Source organism: Hylaeus anthracinus, unplaced genomic scaffold (genome assembly GCF_026225885.1).
Source record: "Hylaeus anthracinus isolate JK02 unplaced genomic scaffold, UHH_iyHylAnth1.0_haploid 12000, whole genome shotgun sequence".
Taxonomy (NCBI): Eukaryota; Metazoa; Arthropoda; class Insecta; order Hymenoptera; family Colletidae; genus Hylaeus; species Hylaeus anthracinus.
The window spans coordinates 11688401-11706008 of NW_026534347.1; the positions used below are offsets into that span (position 1 = coordinate 11688401).

The 17608-nt window shown below is 35.6% G+C and overlaps 1 protein-coding gene across 1 annotated transcript in view; it reads right to left on the reverse strand.

The window, feature by feature from the left end:
- Positions 1 to 17608, reverse strand: part of LOC128890061 (cuticlin-4) — a 158162-nt gene that overhangs the window by 69699 nt on the left and 70855 nt on the right. The window contains exon 4 of the mRNA XM_054148248.1: positions 1350 to 1564. Coding sequence (XP_054004223.1) covers positions 1350 to 1564 — 215 coding nt within the window. The remainder of the gene's footprint in view (positions 1 to 1349; positions 1565 to 17608) is intronic.

Here is a 17608-nt window from a genome sequence, read left to right on the forward strand (position 1 = left end):
TGAACTCTTCGATCGAAGGTCTAACCGACGATCAACCGTCATTAGCTTAGACAACAGTTCGGAGCTAGCCTCTATCGCGCAACAAGCGGTCGCAATTATCGCCATCGACGTGCGTCCAGAAATTGAGCAACCAAGTGAGAAGCTAATAGCTCGGTTAAACCATATTGAAGCGAACCCCGAGCTACGCCTACCAGCGCTGGGGCACGAAACACGCGATTCGTGCGGTAATTTCGTCTCATCGATCAGGGTAATAAGTTATAATACGGCCGATCTGTTTGTGATTATCACGGTTCGATGCTTGTATACTGTACAGGTTCGATCCCGTCGGATTACCGATCGCTCGTTGTCACGGTACGCAGAAAGGTTGGATTTTCACGCGTGTTGGAATATTTACTATAATTCAACCTTTTATTTCACTACAAAAATAAATTTACTGAGAATGTATGTATTGACCGTTGCTCAGGAGTTGACGAAGCACCGATGAACTTGAGAGGACTGAGGGGACAGAGGATTACGCTCGCTCCGCCTAAACCTCCCCAGGGTTCCCCTTTTTTACGAGCAGTCACACTGCGCAGTAAGGATGGCGTGAAAAATCACTAACAGTAATTTTTCACGGTAATCACACAATCACAACCGTGGTCTAGAAGATGGCGTTTCAGAAGCGGTTCATGTTAATTGTTATCGTTAGTGTCTCGCTGTCTCCTCTTAGCGGAAATTCAAGAAACTACAAACGAGTCAAATTTAAATTCTATTAAAATTATATTAATATTGCTTTTAGACCATATTATAATACATATATAATCTGAGAACAACAGAATTCGTGAAAAATGAAAAGAATGTTCTTTACCAATCGGAAACGATCACGAAGAATCACGAATCACTGTGAAAAATCATCGTGATTGAGAATGAACGTGATTGAATCACGAGTGATTCAAAAGTAGCAGTTCACGCCATTTCTACTGCACAGTCGTATTCTAACGCCTGAATAGTGATCTGTCACGCGGTAGCTTTGTAAATGTGACTGACTCGGCCAATACCGAAAATACGTGTGAGTAGAGTGTCGTCGTAGCTGCCTCGCCAACTCATGAGCAACGGACAATACAATATATACGTACAGAATAAGAAAAGAGAAAGTTTAGAATATGACCTGCCCTCTCAAGAGCCATTGAGGACCCTTCCTATAATTTCCTAGAGCCTAATCAGATGTGCTAAAAATTCTTTCTATCTTTATTTATAACGTTTGTCTGTTAGTCTTGATCATCTCCTCATAAAGAATTTTAATTAATAAAATTAGTATTTTATTATTTCATTATACCCCATCACCAATAACGTGTTTCTTCAGCACTTACCAGTTCGGTGGGCATGGTGTTGCAAGACCTGAGGGGTAGGTTGTATGTTATAGGGGTGGGTTGGCTCCTGTACTCTTGGAGACAAGAACTGTTCTTCGACAGACCCCTCGGATACACCAGACCATGGAAATCAATGTTACCCTCCGTCGAGATGTGAACGATTATCGATTCGCTCGCGCACTCGATCTGCACGGTGCTCGCTATCGCTGCGGTTGCTGCAAATTTAAAATAAAAGACGTCTTTAGTTGTGGTTAAACGCTACTGGATGGGCAAGTTTATTTAATCTCTGTGTAGTTATTCTACGCTTAGAAGCAAGGAGTTGTGCATTATTACATATCAGGTCAGGAATAAACGTTTTGAAATTGAAAAATCTTTGTATTGAAAGATTAATAATGAACAATGAATAATGGACTTGAATAAGAAACAATTATTATATATATTGTGTGAAGTTGAATACAAAAATGAAAGAAAAATTGGCGAAATAAAAATTAACTGAGCGCTCTCTATTCACGTATGTTTGCACAGACCATATGTCGTCGACTAACTAGTCAAATCATGTATCGTCTTCCTCGTTACCGTTGAAAGTTCGTCACCTTTAATGTTTTCTTTTATTTATTTTCGCATTATAGAATGCTAATATATATATATATATATATATATATATATATATATATTTTCAACAAAACGGTTACTCCTTTTTAATTATCGATTGCAAATATTTAAATAACAAGGTTACCGTTGATTTGTCGAACTGGAATGTTGGCTATGTTTGTTTGATTTCGCATTTTTCTACTTATTCCTAATGTGATCAAACACATGACCAGGCTTAAAAACACACTTTTCAATTGAATGCAAAAAGGTTTCACGTGATGCTAAGTCCAATAATACATACAAAAATTGTGTATGATTTATATATTCTATATATAAACTGTATACAAAAGTTTGGAAACGGCAATTTAACCGGTCGTGGTAGGTTTAGTGTTGAAACTAATAATTGTATGTATCGGTATATACCGAATTGTATAAGTAGTATTTGTTCATTTCTCACATTTCCTAGTTATGAGAATTTCATACAAAACGATACAATAATTTATTTTAAAAGAAGTCGCGTAATTGGTAAAAAAAGAAGAATACTTCCAATGATATATAATTAAAAATAATCCAGACAAGTTCGTATTCGAGCTACATAGCGAATGACTCATCGGATCACTTCCCGATGAATCCCATTCACTCTCCTCATTGAGCGACACGTTCGAAGCTTGACTTCGATTCGAGCTGAAAGGTCAACTCGTGGAATAGAAACGTTACCTTCGCTGGTCGTATGAAACCGAGCATACTCGTTTTAATTTTATACAACCGGGGTTTACTGTAAATATTGTTGCACGATTTTCTTTTTCTTTATAATATCGTATTCTATCGACCAATACATAATTATAAGCGTAGACACCTCGCTCTGTTTTCTGTAATAATTAAATCTTGTAATAATTATTCTGTAATAATTAGGATTTTTATTTTAAATAATAAAATGTACTTGTTGCGTTGTGATGGGAGACATGTATACGAGACCATCTGTCACATTTACCCGTAATCATGTGTATTTTTATTTCTAATTAAAAAATCGGATATACGTGTATTCCATACAATTATCCCTTTGACTGCGGAGGGCGTATATATACGATCTCCAGAGATAAGCTCCGAGAAATGTTTGTATTCGTTAAATCGATTTAAAAAAAAATATCAGCTTATAAGGGACGATGAGAAGAAACTTTTTTATATTCACAGTTTATTCATAGAATGCTTAGTTATGGAAATAAAAATTGAAAAGTTAAAAGTTCGTTGGAAAAATTGAATTTCAGGAGAAAGGTCTTCTAAGATTTTTAATTCTTATCTCTGAAACTAAACGTCCTATGAACAAACTGTAAATATATAAAAGTTTCGTCTTGTCATCCTCTATGAGGTAATATTTTTCAATATATCGACAAATAAGTAATTGTCAACTAACCATGCTTTCATTTTCACTATTTCAAATGTAATTGAATTCATAGAAAAAATGGTCTTCTACGTTCTTAATTTCTATTTTAGAGACTAAACGTCTTATGAATAAACTGTAATTATAAAAAAGTTCCGTCTTATCATTTCCTATAAACTGATATATTTTTTAAATTCAGACCTCTACGTCACTTGGAATTTCTACCAAAGATCGTCCCGCAGTGAATGGGTTATAAATGAAAATTTTCTATTTTTATTTTTAAACTAGCTGCATCCGGTGATTTCACCCGCGTAGAATACCAACATTGCAACCTCTTTTTACTCTCTTAGGAGTTGAATTTCGAAATGTCCTTTCTTATTCCTTGTATACATCATAAAGAAAACCTCTGTGCAAAATTTTAGCTTTCTAGGTTCAAGGGTTTAGCCTGGACATTGATTGTAATCAGTCAGGGCTTCATTCTCATATGTATAAATATTTATATAATAATGTTATTACATTTAAATACAATGTATATATATTTAAAAATAAAAATAGAAAATGTTATATCTATACGTATCGAATAATGTATATGTATACGTATATACATACAAGGAGCGATGTATTAAAAATTATTCCAATATCAACAAACTATTAAAGCGCAATCCAAAATAAAGTTTTGCCGACGTATCGGTTCACGTATTGACCAAACCGACGAGTTCCTGTTCCATTTAACTGTAAATCTCATGACAAAGTTCGACTCGGTCGTCATTCTTCAGGAGTGTGAATGGCATAACGGTACCTATCGTCGATCAATTGCAAACAGTTGGCACCTTTTATTCTCACGAAGCGCGATGTGTTGGTGTCCGATGTTCGATCGGACGACACACAGCAACGGTTCGATTAGAATCGATTCTTATCGAGCAACCGTCTTTCGCTCCTCGAGCGTCGTACGGTAATTTATCATTAGCGATGCGGACCACGTTTCGAGCCGCTAACTCAGAGTTTAATAACCCGCGGTTCGTAAGAATTTTCGTCTCGTAATCGGACTAAAAATATCAGCGAGCGATCACCTTTTCAGTTTCGCTAAAAGGATTCTCCTTGAAAGTGTAGAGATGACGATCTCTTCGATGCAACGATCTTCGTTGTGAAAGGCTTGCTATCCGTACCGTTAGACTTTTATTTTCAAGCTCTGAAGCATAACTGTATAAGTGCATAATAGTTTTCAGAAAAGAGCACGATATTTCTTGCGTGACGTTTATCATTTTGCAACTGTTTCGTACCAATTGCAATATTAAAGAGAAGAAAAACTAGAAATTTTCTTTGTCAAAAGCTACGTAATATACAGGGTGTTATGTAATTTCTGATGCGGAAATAGCTCGATTTCTCGATAAAAAACGAATCGACAAAGTAGGATGAAGATTTCTTCTAGGAGACTACCTTTTCGAGATACTCGATCTTGATAACGCGCGGGGCACGCGCCGATTTAAGCGAAACTCGTTTCAAGAGATCTCGTAACGAGATTCTCGTTACGATTGTCACGTTAATTACGTTAGATAAAGGCAGAAAGAGCAGAAATTTATTTTCTAGATTTAAATATCCTAAAAATTCTGCAATAGAATGAGTTTGGTGCTATTTCTACCAAAGGAGTCCAGTCAACCTCTCAACATCTTCATTTCAAATTGTTTTCCATGTTTAATTACTTTTCTTCGATTGACATCTTGACTTTTTCTATAAAGCATACATACAGAATTGAGTTTGGTGCTATTTCTACCAAGGGAGTCTAGTAAATACCTCTCAACATCTTCGTTTAAAATTATTTTCCATCTTTAATTATTTTTTTTCGATTGACTTCTTGACTTTTTCTATAAAGCATAAATATAGAATTAAATTCTTTCAAGTTTTTTTTTCTCGAGCCAACAAACTAGAGTTTCCGTGCTCTGTTCCGACAATGCGTTGAGAATCAAAGAATGACCGTAGTAACTTTTTACGATACGAGAATCTAAAGAAATCCACTCGGCGGTGAATACGCACTATTACGTGCCGTTTGTTCACGGTTTATCAAAGAACGATCAGAAGCCTGTTCTCAACGACGCGTCGATGGAATCAGCTTTCGATGTCGCAACCATACGAACATTATTTTATCGGCAATCAAAAAATTGACGATCGAAGGCGCAAAACTCAGCGTGAAGCCATCCGATCTACGCAAAACCCTAACTGTGTTTTTACGGGATCCATGGTGAAAAGGAGGGAAGTGTACCGTTTCCTCGTTCGATCTTTCTCAAGAAAATCCCGTGATTTGATTCGATGACCTGCCATCAATTAGTCGCACAACGTACGTTCACCTCGAAATAACAGCACATCCACCGGCGTATGTAATAGCACAACGATTAAACAATATTACGTTCAACAGTTTTTCGATTAGCATTTCCGATGGTCGTATGAAAGGAGATTATCTCGTCTCAGTTATAATCTTACACGATGTAGCAAAATACCGCTTGTTACCCACGCAACTTCTATGATAAGCAGGCTGTTAACCCAGATAAGAATGAACTATTTTGCTATTTTTTCAAATATTTCATCCGAGATAGCTCGAGTACAATCAGTTTAAGGAGAAAAAGAATTACAGTTGTGCAATATCAACGGAATCTTAAGTTTATCCGAGGGGTGGCCAAGCCAAATGATTTTGCAGGTCACGTTGAAAATGCATCATACCTCCGGGAGCCGCTTATAGAATTATACAGGGTGCCCCAAAAATGTTGGAGGTCTTTGAAAAGGGTGGTTCGGGGGGTGATTTCAAACAATTCTTCCTTAGTGAGTATGCTCACTGCGGTGCGAGTGCGATGCTGTAGTTATAGAAAATAACGAATGATATATGATTATGATTTCTATGATACTATGATTTCATAGGAACAGCTGGCGCCAAAACCAGGAAAATCGTTTTTTTAATTATAAAAAATGTTTTTTGTCTGTAAAATTATTTCAACGTCTATCCCTATGTTATCATTCATCCTCGCAATTAATATTATTGCATGCTAAGTACTTCCAATTTTCATTTATAATTCTATTTTTCTTTGGGACGAATAAGGGCGACAGTTTTATGGTCATGTTAGATACTTTGACGCTAGAACCAGTGCGTATGCACGACTGGGAGCCAAATGTGGCATCACTGGCGGGTGGAGTGCCTGCGACTGTCTAGCACTCATTGGTCGGGGTTTTCTGTTAATATCTCGTTAACGAAGCCTCAGATATTTTTGCTAAGGAAAAAGTTTTTTCAAATCACCCCTCAACCACCATTTTCAAGGACCTCCAACATTTTTGGGACACCCTGTACATAATAATGAAGTAAATTGTTAATATCAGTATTGACTAACATACAACGTTAAATATTGAGTTGTCCGGAAAGTTCATGCCTATTTTTAAGAAAAACTCAGAAGCATACTTGAATTTTGATTTATATTTATTGAATTATATATGTACCATTTTATTCCACAACCTTTCCACCTGTTAAGGAATGTACACATATTATTTGTTGTCAGCCATTCCGATATATTCAGACCTGTACCGCCTACTAAAAATCGGCATGGACTTTCCAGACAGCGCAATATTTTAGGCTGTAGTACATATAAATAATATAGAACAACGACTAAAATGTTCAATACGACCTGATGGGAAAAAGTTAGAAAACATTGCCTTGAATCTTAGTGTCGTGGGACAAACTAACCATCTGATTCTAGAAGCAACAAATATAGATAATCTTTGCCAAATGTATTTTGATTGGGGTGCATATATGTAACAAGTATAATAATTTATGTATATACCCTGTATATCCCCATACTAGATTTAGAACCACTATAGACAGTTTTTTGGAATGAAAAATTGAAACATAATGAGTTATTATTATTATTATTGTATTATTATTGTAGTATTATTATTGTGTTCAGTATTATTCTTACATATAAACTTAGATAATATAATAATAATGATACTAAACGCACATTATAAAGAAATATATAATACTAGAAATAAAATATAATAATCAGATGTTCCAAGTTCCATCATGAGTTCCCAGAATATAATTTAATTATTCTCCGAACTCATAACTGTAAACTCATAAATAAAACGGGCAATATCTGTCATATATTCGCATGAATATTATTTTGAAATCAAAGTTAATTTTGTCGCATAATTTCGACAGTTGATTTTTTAATATATGCATGCAAAAATAATACATTTTTTTATTACATTGGTTTGCACTACTTTGAATATTATAAAATAATATTTTGTAGAAATGTCTTGCGGGTCGGACAAATTTTCAAGGTGGGCCGCAGATTGACCACAAAGAAATTGATGCAAACTGATTGCAATTACTCAAGGGATAAGTCTAGCCTTTTGAGTCACGAATTGTTGCAAAAGAAAATCGTGGAACTAAATTGAATAATGTATGAATTGCATATAATTCTTATGTTGCATATAAGAACTGTATACAAATGTTTAACCCATTCCTCGTAGTTCAAATTTAATGCAATTTCTCAAGGGATAAATTTATAGCCCTTTGAGTCACGAATTATTACAAAAGAAGATTGTAAATTTTCTTTTTAAAACAGCAAATTTACTATCACTTTTTATTATCAAAATAGTAACCTAGATTATACATCTGTATTAAACCTTGGCACCTATGGCAAAACGCTTTAAATTTGCTTCATAGTAAACGAATTAACGAACCTAGCATAAAAACAGTACCTTTTAAAAAGAACGTCAGAAAATAGTGTTCAACTACAGTCTAAGTTAAAACCAATCTCCAGAAGTAAAACTCGCCAAAAGTCATTCTAGGATTAAATAAAGTAGCGTAGAAGATAAGAACAATAAACGTCGAATCGAGACCATGGATCTTATTTAACATGTTATGGTACAACTATGATAATTTCCAGTGTTCTTCCTCGCAACCGTGCAATCTCGAATAACGATTAAAATTTGTATACACGAGATTCCATCGGAATAGCAGAGGAGTCTAATTTTCGCTTCTGTCCCCCAAGTCTCTGGAAGTTCGCGATTATGAAACAATGTGACGTTAATTGTTAGGCAAGCTTTGCGAATTAAGACTGAATTCCAGTATTCCACCTCGCTTGCGTGCAATTAATTTGCCCGTAGTTAACGGCGTGGTCGTTTGGAACAGTGTTTCTCAAACTCTTATTACGTATGGCACTCGTAACCAATTGAAGCTAGTCTTACCTCTCATCAAATTCTCAACAAAAGTGTGATATCAACGATTTTCTGTTTAGAAAAGTATACAACATGAAGTAACAAAAGTATTTGATACTCGTTCACAAAGTATTCAAGAATACAAATATAATTTATTTTATTAACCTTTTGTGGTCGTATATCTACTCTCAGCCACCAAAACTTTTTTATCGTTTCGGTCGTATGCCTGCTCTTACTGTTAGCCATCGCAGCAAAGAAGCATACTAATCTTATATTGTATTCGTCCATATATTATTTTACACTTTGTCCGTATTTTTATTACTTGAAGTTTAACTCAAGGCATTTTGAATGCCAAAAGTTTTTTTATTAATAATTAGAGATATTAAGAATTTCATTATAAAATTAAATAGAACCAAAAAAAATCGTGCTTAATTAAAAACTTGATATTAAAAGCAAGCTTATAACTATAAATTTGTTTATTTAAATGTCGAAATTAGAAAGATATTCGATTAATTAAAGTTTCATATAAATTTGTCTCCGATTGTGCCTCCCATACATCCTTAAGATATTTCAAAAATAATACTCCATAATGGCAGGAAAGAAAGTTACCAAAATATACCACATAAAATAGAATTTTTTCATAAAAACATATATCTAAAGTTCACAAGAGAATTAATAAACATATATCTAAAGTTCACAATCTTGCATATTATGTATCACTGCTCGTATTTAATTCCAACCAGTACGACACTCATGTCTAAATTTAATACGACCGCAAGCGGTTAATATTTCCCGAATAATGCATTTTATAGGTGACGTTCAGCCAACAGTTACAACAAGTGAAAGAAGCCTAAGCGGCGGAGACGATATTTCTGAACTAAAAAAACCAACAAAATTCTTAAAAGTTATGTCAATGGCTATCATCCAAACATTATCATTTTTTTGCATAAATTTTAGTGCTTTTTAGCATGTTTTTGATTTAAACATGTACCAACAATTGTCCTTTTGGAGTTTTGCTATGATTCTCAAATACTTCATGTTGTATATGTTATATATATATATGTGTTCGCGAACAAGTGTTGGGTTCGCGCGGACTGCAGAAAAGAATGCTTCTTGGTCTTGGTTGTAGTATAAAAACGTTTATTCTCGTCTATTCATAAAATGAGTCAAATCGAGGTGTCAATGAGATGGCTTAAGAGCTACCTGTCAAAAATGAGTCGTACTATCGATACTTGAGCTGACTCGGATTATCAAATATGATAATATGAATTTTTATTCAATATTTCGTTATATTATTATATACTGTGTGCAATTTGCAGTTTCTTGCGCATTCAAATTTTCTATAAATGGATATAAATCCGCAGTCTAGTTATTATATAATGTATATGTTACTTCATGTTGTATACTTTTCTCGGAAAAATAACGTTAATATCATATTTTTTATATGTATATTATTAGACTGCGAATGTTTATACAAAATAAAGTCTTTACTAACGTACTTACTAAAATTGAACCTAAATAGGAATTGATTTCACTCGGCAAATATGATAATATGAATTTTTATTCAATATTTCTTTATATTATTATATACTGCGTGCAATTTGCAGTTTCTTGCGCATTCAAATTTTCTATAAATGCATGTAAATCCGCAGTCTAGTATATCGTATATGTTACGTCATGTTGTATACTTTTCTCGGAAAAATATCGTTAATATCATATTTTTCACAATTTTGATGGGAGGGTCTTCTTAAAGACAGATAAGACTGAATATATTATTATGCGAGCACTCGTACATAACTGTGCGATACAAAAATGTTAAACAACGTAAAATAACCTTTTTTGCTGATAGATTATACAATTTTACTGTTAAGAAAATTCTATCAAAATAACTCTAATGCGTAAAATTAACGATTACTATGTAGCGCAGTTGTCGTTGGCTCCAAATCGAAAGTTAGATCGAATGAGAAGATAAATCTGATCAGAGAATCCCTGGTGACCCACGGAGCGAGTGAAATGACAATGATCACCTTTGGTTTAAAATTATCGTCAACGAGAAAGAAGAACAATGATGAGATAGTCGTGAACTTGACTCCTCGTCGTTTTTTTCCACTTCTTTTCACCCCGGACCAAATCGAGTTCTTGCTCGTTTGATTCTCGATATTTCTTTTCCTGTTGAGGAATACCTTCGTTGCACGCCGAGGACAATTGGCGAGCAATAAAAGAATTAACAGTAGATGGATCGAAACTAAATTCCAAATAAGGTTGATCGATTCCTCATTGTGATTTACGCAATCAAATTCTGTTAGCTGTAACGACGTCTAATAGAATTTCATTACGCAAGCAATTTACTTTGAGAAATTTTAAAGTTGCACGGTTTGCAGCCGTCTCTCACGCGCGCAGGGACTTCCTGCTTCGAGCTATCCTCCCTCTCGAAGGTGATCCGGTGTCGTCTCCGTTCAACCTTCGATCATCGATACTTATTCTTTTCTCGATCAAGGTTGGCTTGCGTAACATCGTTCTGCTGAATCACAATCCTCGCACTGCGAGATGCAAACTGAAATGCGTTGCTAATGAACTCGAGTATGGTGTTCCGAAATTCGGGATTCGAGTTGAAGATAGGAGGAGTCCGGTTATAAATATTTATATCAGTTTAAAATGGTGTAATCTATGTTACTCGTAATAGAGAATTAATGTAGAGATAATGAACTGCGAAAAATAATTCGTAATATAACTCCGGATTTCTAATAAAATAATCAAACGCATATATTTTCAAATAATCAATTATCATTGCAATAATCAATTAGCCTTAAACTTATCGACACTTTTTTATACCTATCTTACCAGAAGGAGTCACGAGACTCTTTGTGAAGTAAACGTTGAATTCTGAAAGAAATTGTTTACTTTTTAAAGAAAATATTTGGGAACATAACTTTTGATTTCTAATAAAATAATCAAACACACTATTTATTTACTTTTCTAAATTATTTACACTATTTATTTACTTTGATATGTAAATGAAATGATTAATTACTTACACAGAGGGCCAATGTATCGAATATAACAAGAATTATTCACTCCTTGTCGTATTTGATTTTTCGTATGCTCTGATTTTTACTTTCTGACTCTGAATATAGGACTGTATTTCTATTTTGTTCAGCTATAGAGAGTGAGTTAACAGTAAAGACTCCATAAATGCACAAATTTCTCTACAATAACTGGACAAAAACCATCCCTACGGCTATTACGCCGAAATGTATCGCATTCAGATGAACGAAACTATAACTTGAGAAGTATATCTGAGCTCAGAACTAAGGTTCTATTTGGAGAACTGCAGAAAAATACGTGAATTTCGTAAGAAGATCACAAATGATCCGTCGTGGTATGTAAGGTATGCAAAGAATTTATCTCGGTAAAAAATAAGCTAAGAGAAGACCGGAAAATTGAAGAATCAGATAATATAAAAATTTACAGACAGTTGGAAAAGGGAAAGAAATAACAATAAATGTACAATATTGAAGTAAATCTTGAAAAGGGTCATTGTTTGGTGCGTTTAGTGTTAATGATGTTCTGGTATGAGGTCCTGGTTGAGGATAGATATACGTAATAGATATTGGCTAATTCACGGAGACATTTGAGGTTGACAACCCTTTCCCAGGCGCAATCGAGGCGTTGTTTCTTACCGAATAATAGGAACGTTTCCCGCCAACAGAGGGATAGAGAAAGAGAAAAGGAGATAGCCAATTAGCCGCACGCGAATATCCAAGCGAGTCTCTCGCAACTCGCAACAGGATGGTTGTCTCGTCTAAACTATTAACTGATCGTTCGAGTAGACGGAAATATCGAACGGGGACCGAAAAAACAGTCGCAACGCGAGAATCCACGAGGTCGTCGACCGGCGACCATCTTCTTCACGCTTCCACGCGATTCATTTCGGTTTTTCAACGCTCCCTCCGTAGCGGATTCGAGATAGAGGATAGAGGAAGGCGGGAAAAACGAGCGTTCTGCACGCTCGGACCTTCACCTCTTTCCTGGCACTAGGATTCCTTGCAAAAGGTGGTTCCGAAACGAAACGCTGGATCACGGTATGCTCGTAATTCTGAATAGCGCTATTCGATACGCGTCCAAGTGAAACGACGATAAATCTACGGAGAAGCCAATACGATGTGGAAACTTTCGCTGAACAAAATAATGAGTATACAGTGGTTGTAGAAAGTATTCGTACACCGATCAATTTCCAAAAAAACTATGTCAAATTGTAATTTATTAACTTATTTGTTTAGAAACAATGATATTTTACATATTCTCGGAAGTCTCTAGAATAGATAGATTATAAAAAAAAATAGCTATTTATGTAAATTGCGAAAGTAACAAGAAACAAAAGTGTATACAATACGTGAAACATCTGTTATGATATTTATGAAGCAAATCTGAACTGTTTATAATGGCTTATTAACTAATTTTAACAAACACACGCATTTGAAGTCTATGCAGAATTCTTTGATAAATCTGCACCCGTACAACAATCAGACAGAAGACAACGTGTAATTTTTAACTGACTCGGGAAAGGTCACACGAAATTTACTCATTCGCACATATTTTAAATCTGATCCTCCAACGTGCAATTCCTGTAACGCCGTAGTAACCCTGAAACATATCCTCTAGGACTGTCCTAAGTACTTAGAATTCCGTGTTAAAGCTTAGCTTGAGCCTACCTTACCCGAAAACTTCAACAGTACTGAATAAATATATCAATTCCTCTCTGTTGTTAAATATTCATTATTAGGTAACAAAATTTAACCACTTCACATTTTCCACTCCTAACAGCCGTCGCTAATAACCATATTCAAGAGATTAATGTGACGTTAAATCTGTACAAAAAAGAAAATGTTGTTGTAATTAGTGAAACATCTGTTATAATATTTATAAAGCGAAACTGAACCGTCTACAGCGTTTTGTAAATTTATTTTGATATCTACCAATAGCTATCAATCTCTACAGGTCAACATCTACAGAATCGCGAGCCGAAACCCTTCAGGGGCTGTAGCATGGGCGTACCCAGCTACAGTAAGGACGCCAGCGTAGTCCAACAGATTTACAAATGAATGTATGAGATACGGTAAACGGTATTTAACCCTTTGCGCTCGGGTGGCGCCTCTAGGGCGACATATGTAATTTAAAAGTGATTTTGTGAACGTACAATTTCAAATTCACTTACATCAGAATACAACTAATTATTAATTGAAATAATAATACATCGAGTCATGAACGTTCGTAGATGTTTTTCTTCGAAGTAGAGTTTTTGGTTTCACTGAAATTTATTATAAAAATGGACTGGATTTGATTCTATAGAGAAATGCCTCGAGCGCAAAGGGTTAAACTATGGAGCGAATGAATGAATGTTCCAGGAATGTTAAAATTCAATATAAGATGTAAACGAAAAGACTGTATGTAATTAAGGAGATTGTTAGCACAATCAAACCTGTTTTTGTCCGGTGGATAGGGATCGCATAAAAATTCCCACAAAATAAATAGCATAAAGAAAGAGCGCACAAAGACAGAGAGCTGAAAAACGCCAGAATTTCACTTGATCGTTAGTGTAAGAGTAGCGTGTGGTTGTAGCATTGAGGAACCGAACGAACACGATTCGCGGAAAGACGTATCGGTCGTTCCCTCCTTCTCGCTCGCGGAGGAGGGATCGCAACGAACGAAGGAAAGAGCGCTGGTACCGGAAACCGAGCCGCTCGCGTGTCGTTTGCAAATCGTGTCTTGGTACACGCCTTTGTTTCATCCCGTGGAACCGTCGGCATCGGGATGACTCAGGCGCAGAAGAGGAAACCGTCTTCGTCGTCCAGGAGAAACGAGTAAAGGAAAAAGGAAAAAGGAAAGGGAAATCAAACGCAGGACACGTGGACTAGACGAGCGGTTTTTATCCTCGTTCATCCATCCTACGACTCGTCTCCAACGGACGCGACGGTACGCTCACGAAAGCGGACCTTAAGGTCAAGTACCCTCGACTTCCGGCGTGACTTACACCGCTGCGCACGTGTCTACGATTTAACCTACGAATACCGCTCTCAAGGAAGAGGATTCCTGCGTGTTTTCTTCTGCCCGTACCAACCAGTCGCTTCGCAATCAGACCCCTTACATTAACTGCGAACTTCTGCGAATCATTTTCAGTCGTGCAACTAGAAAGGGATACAGTTCTTGTCTAGATGAACATTTTCAACCGACCAAACAAACGCGAACCACTGTTTATGCATGTTTGTGATTTTAACTCATATTATTTTTACTCAAATCAGATGAAATTTTGTTTTTAGATGTTCTTAACATTTTGACAGAACGCCTGCATGGACATACGTATTCTGGTGCAATTTGTTCGTCTGGCGTGTATAATTATTAGAATGCGGATCTTTCTGCAAATTCTGAAAATATTGTAACATGAACTTTACTTTCAATCTTTTTTATATTCTTGCATGTTGTTTGCATTTTGTAGTTTCTTGCATATTCAAATTTCCTATAAATGCATAAGGATACGCAGCCTAATAATTATTCAACGAAAACGAAATTTTCGATTACAAATAACAGTTACATACATGTAAAGGAACTGTATTGCATTAATTTGAATATTGCTGCGCTCTCCCGAGCGTTAATACAGTAGATCGTGATAGACACGACAGAGGAAAACAAAATAAGATGTACACGTGGTAAAAGTCACGAATGCTAAGCTTATATTGACTTTTAAATATAATAATGCAAAATTATTTGAGAATCGAGCCACCTTTACTTCACCGACGATCGTTTCATTTACGAAACTTCGAGTTCCACAGAAACGAAACCTAAACAAACGTAATTGCTGGTTGATTTACTGCATCGAACTCGGTGGTGACCGAGAGTCACCTCTCGAGTTACTGCATTACCTTAAGATGCGACTGAGAGTCACCTCTCGAGTGCAAAGGGTTAACTAATGTTATTAATAAAGTTTGTAGTCAGGAATTGATTAAGTGTCGTTTCTTAATTACAGGTAGGAATTTTGTAAATAATATTCTAATAGTAAGTAGGATGTGAGTAACGAAATATAATTTTTCTATTACAGAGAAATTCAGTTTCATCTTACTACCCTGTACCAAATTCTCCATTTATAACATTCTATCCATTTAAAACAACATGTCTTTATTTATGATTAAATTAGGATTTAAAGTGTTTGCTCGAAAGTTCATCGAACGTTCTTGTTTTCTAGTTAACTTGTCGCAAAAATTGGCGGAATATTCGACTGTGAGAACGCGTAACCGGCTAAACGATCGAAAAGCTGGCACGAGGATACGCACAGTTATGCAATAGGTCTCGGCGGCTTCCGTGCGTGAGATTTTAATGCACCGCGATGAACACGAGCGGCATAATGTATCGGCGACGTAACCGATAGTTGGCTACGCTACACGACTTCCTGTCACCGCTATGAATTCACTTTGTGGATGAAAAGAATTCCACCTGGCAAATTGTCGAGGCGAATACCGCGAAACCGAAATGACTTAATCGACGCTATTTCTTCTCTTTGCGTACCCCTATCCGTGAGTCACCAAACACCTGTTAAACTCAGAATATCCATACAATGAATCGACAATTAAAAAGAACGGTTTGTAAAAGCCATTTTGTAATTGGTGATGTAATCGTGGCTCTCTGAGAGCAGAATTGTTCCTCGTATAAATTACTAAGTCTGGAAGTACAAAGTATTTGGAAAAGTTGATATAACAAAAGGAAATTGAAGAAAAATGGAAGGAACGTGAGAGGAAATGAAAGAAGAATGAACGGAAATTGAAAGGTAGTGAAAGCAAATTAAAAGGAAAATGAAAGGAAAGTGAGAAGAAAACGAGGGTATATGAACGGAAACGTTAGAGGAAATGCAGAGAAAATGATGGGAAAATGAACACTCCCTCAAATACAGGGAATGATCAAATGTACAACCGTATAAAAAAAACTAATTATAAGAAAGAATATGTGTAGGAATATAAAAATTATCAACTCTCTCAAATTTTTACAGCCGATACCACATGTGTTGGAAATAATACTTCATATAAATATCGCAACTGATTAATGCAACGAGATAAGTTGCTATTTAACAGGATTATTCCGTTTCAGTCCTCGTAGCCTGAAGCAATCGCTATTTAACACTAAACCTACTACAACCGGTCAAATGACCGTTTTAAAATTGTTGTGTAATTGTTTTATATGCTACATATCAATTATATACAATTGTTTCATCCATCATTCGATTTAGTTCCACGTAAAATATTTTTGCATTTAATTGAAAAAGGTTTCATTAGTCCCATCACGATAGAAATAGTTACCAAATGGACGTCGGTAGATTTAGTGTTAATTATTATAACGAAAATCATACTCCTTAGAATAGCTGCACTGGTATGAAATAGAGATCACGGTTTTGAACGGGTATTAAAATACACGGATATCCAGGTACGTACACGTGCATCGAAATACACGGGAACGCATACATCGAATTATACGGGTACAGTATCTAGTTAGTTTTATATACTAACTTTTATGTAAAATAAGTTTTTATTCTAAAATAATGATCCTTATTAATTTTGACAAAATTGATAAGCAATATAACAAATAAATAAAAAAAATATAAACATAAGAAGAATAAATTTTTTAGTGTAATTTGTAAAACTTTATTTATTAGTTAAAATGTTCAAATGAAGTAGGGATCTCTAACTATGAAACTGAAGTTGTGACAATCGTCATAATATGAAAGAAGCGTTCTAAACTTGGAGACTTAGTCTACGATTCCGAACAAATATGTACATCGTTTTTTCCTTGCGCAATCTCTAATTCCGCAATGATGAACGTAGAGCTCTGTTGCAGATCATCTTTCAGTGGAAACAGGTTAACGAGCCGAAATTCGGTAATGCTCAAATTTGCATAATCGTCGAACCGTCTCGCTGCGGCCTCCTAGCGTTGCAAAACGCCGCGGTTTTCGAACATCCGCGAGAAATTAGGAGAGGAAGCGCTCGGTAGGCGAGCATTTGCATATTACACTCGGATGGCCACGATACTTAGTTTTTCGAACAAGTTCAAG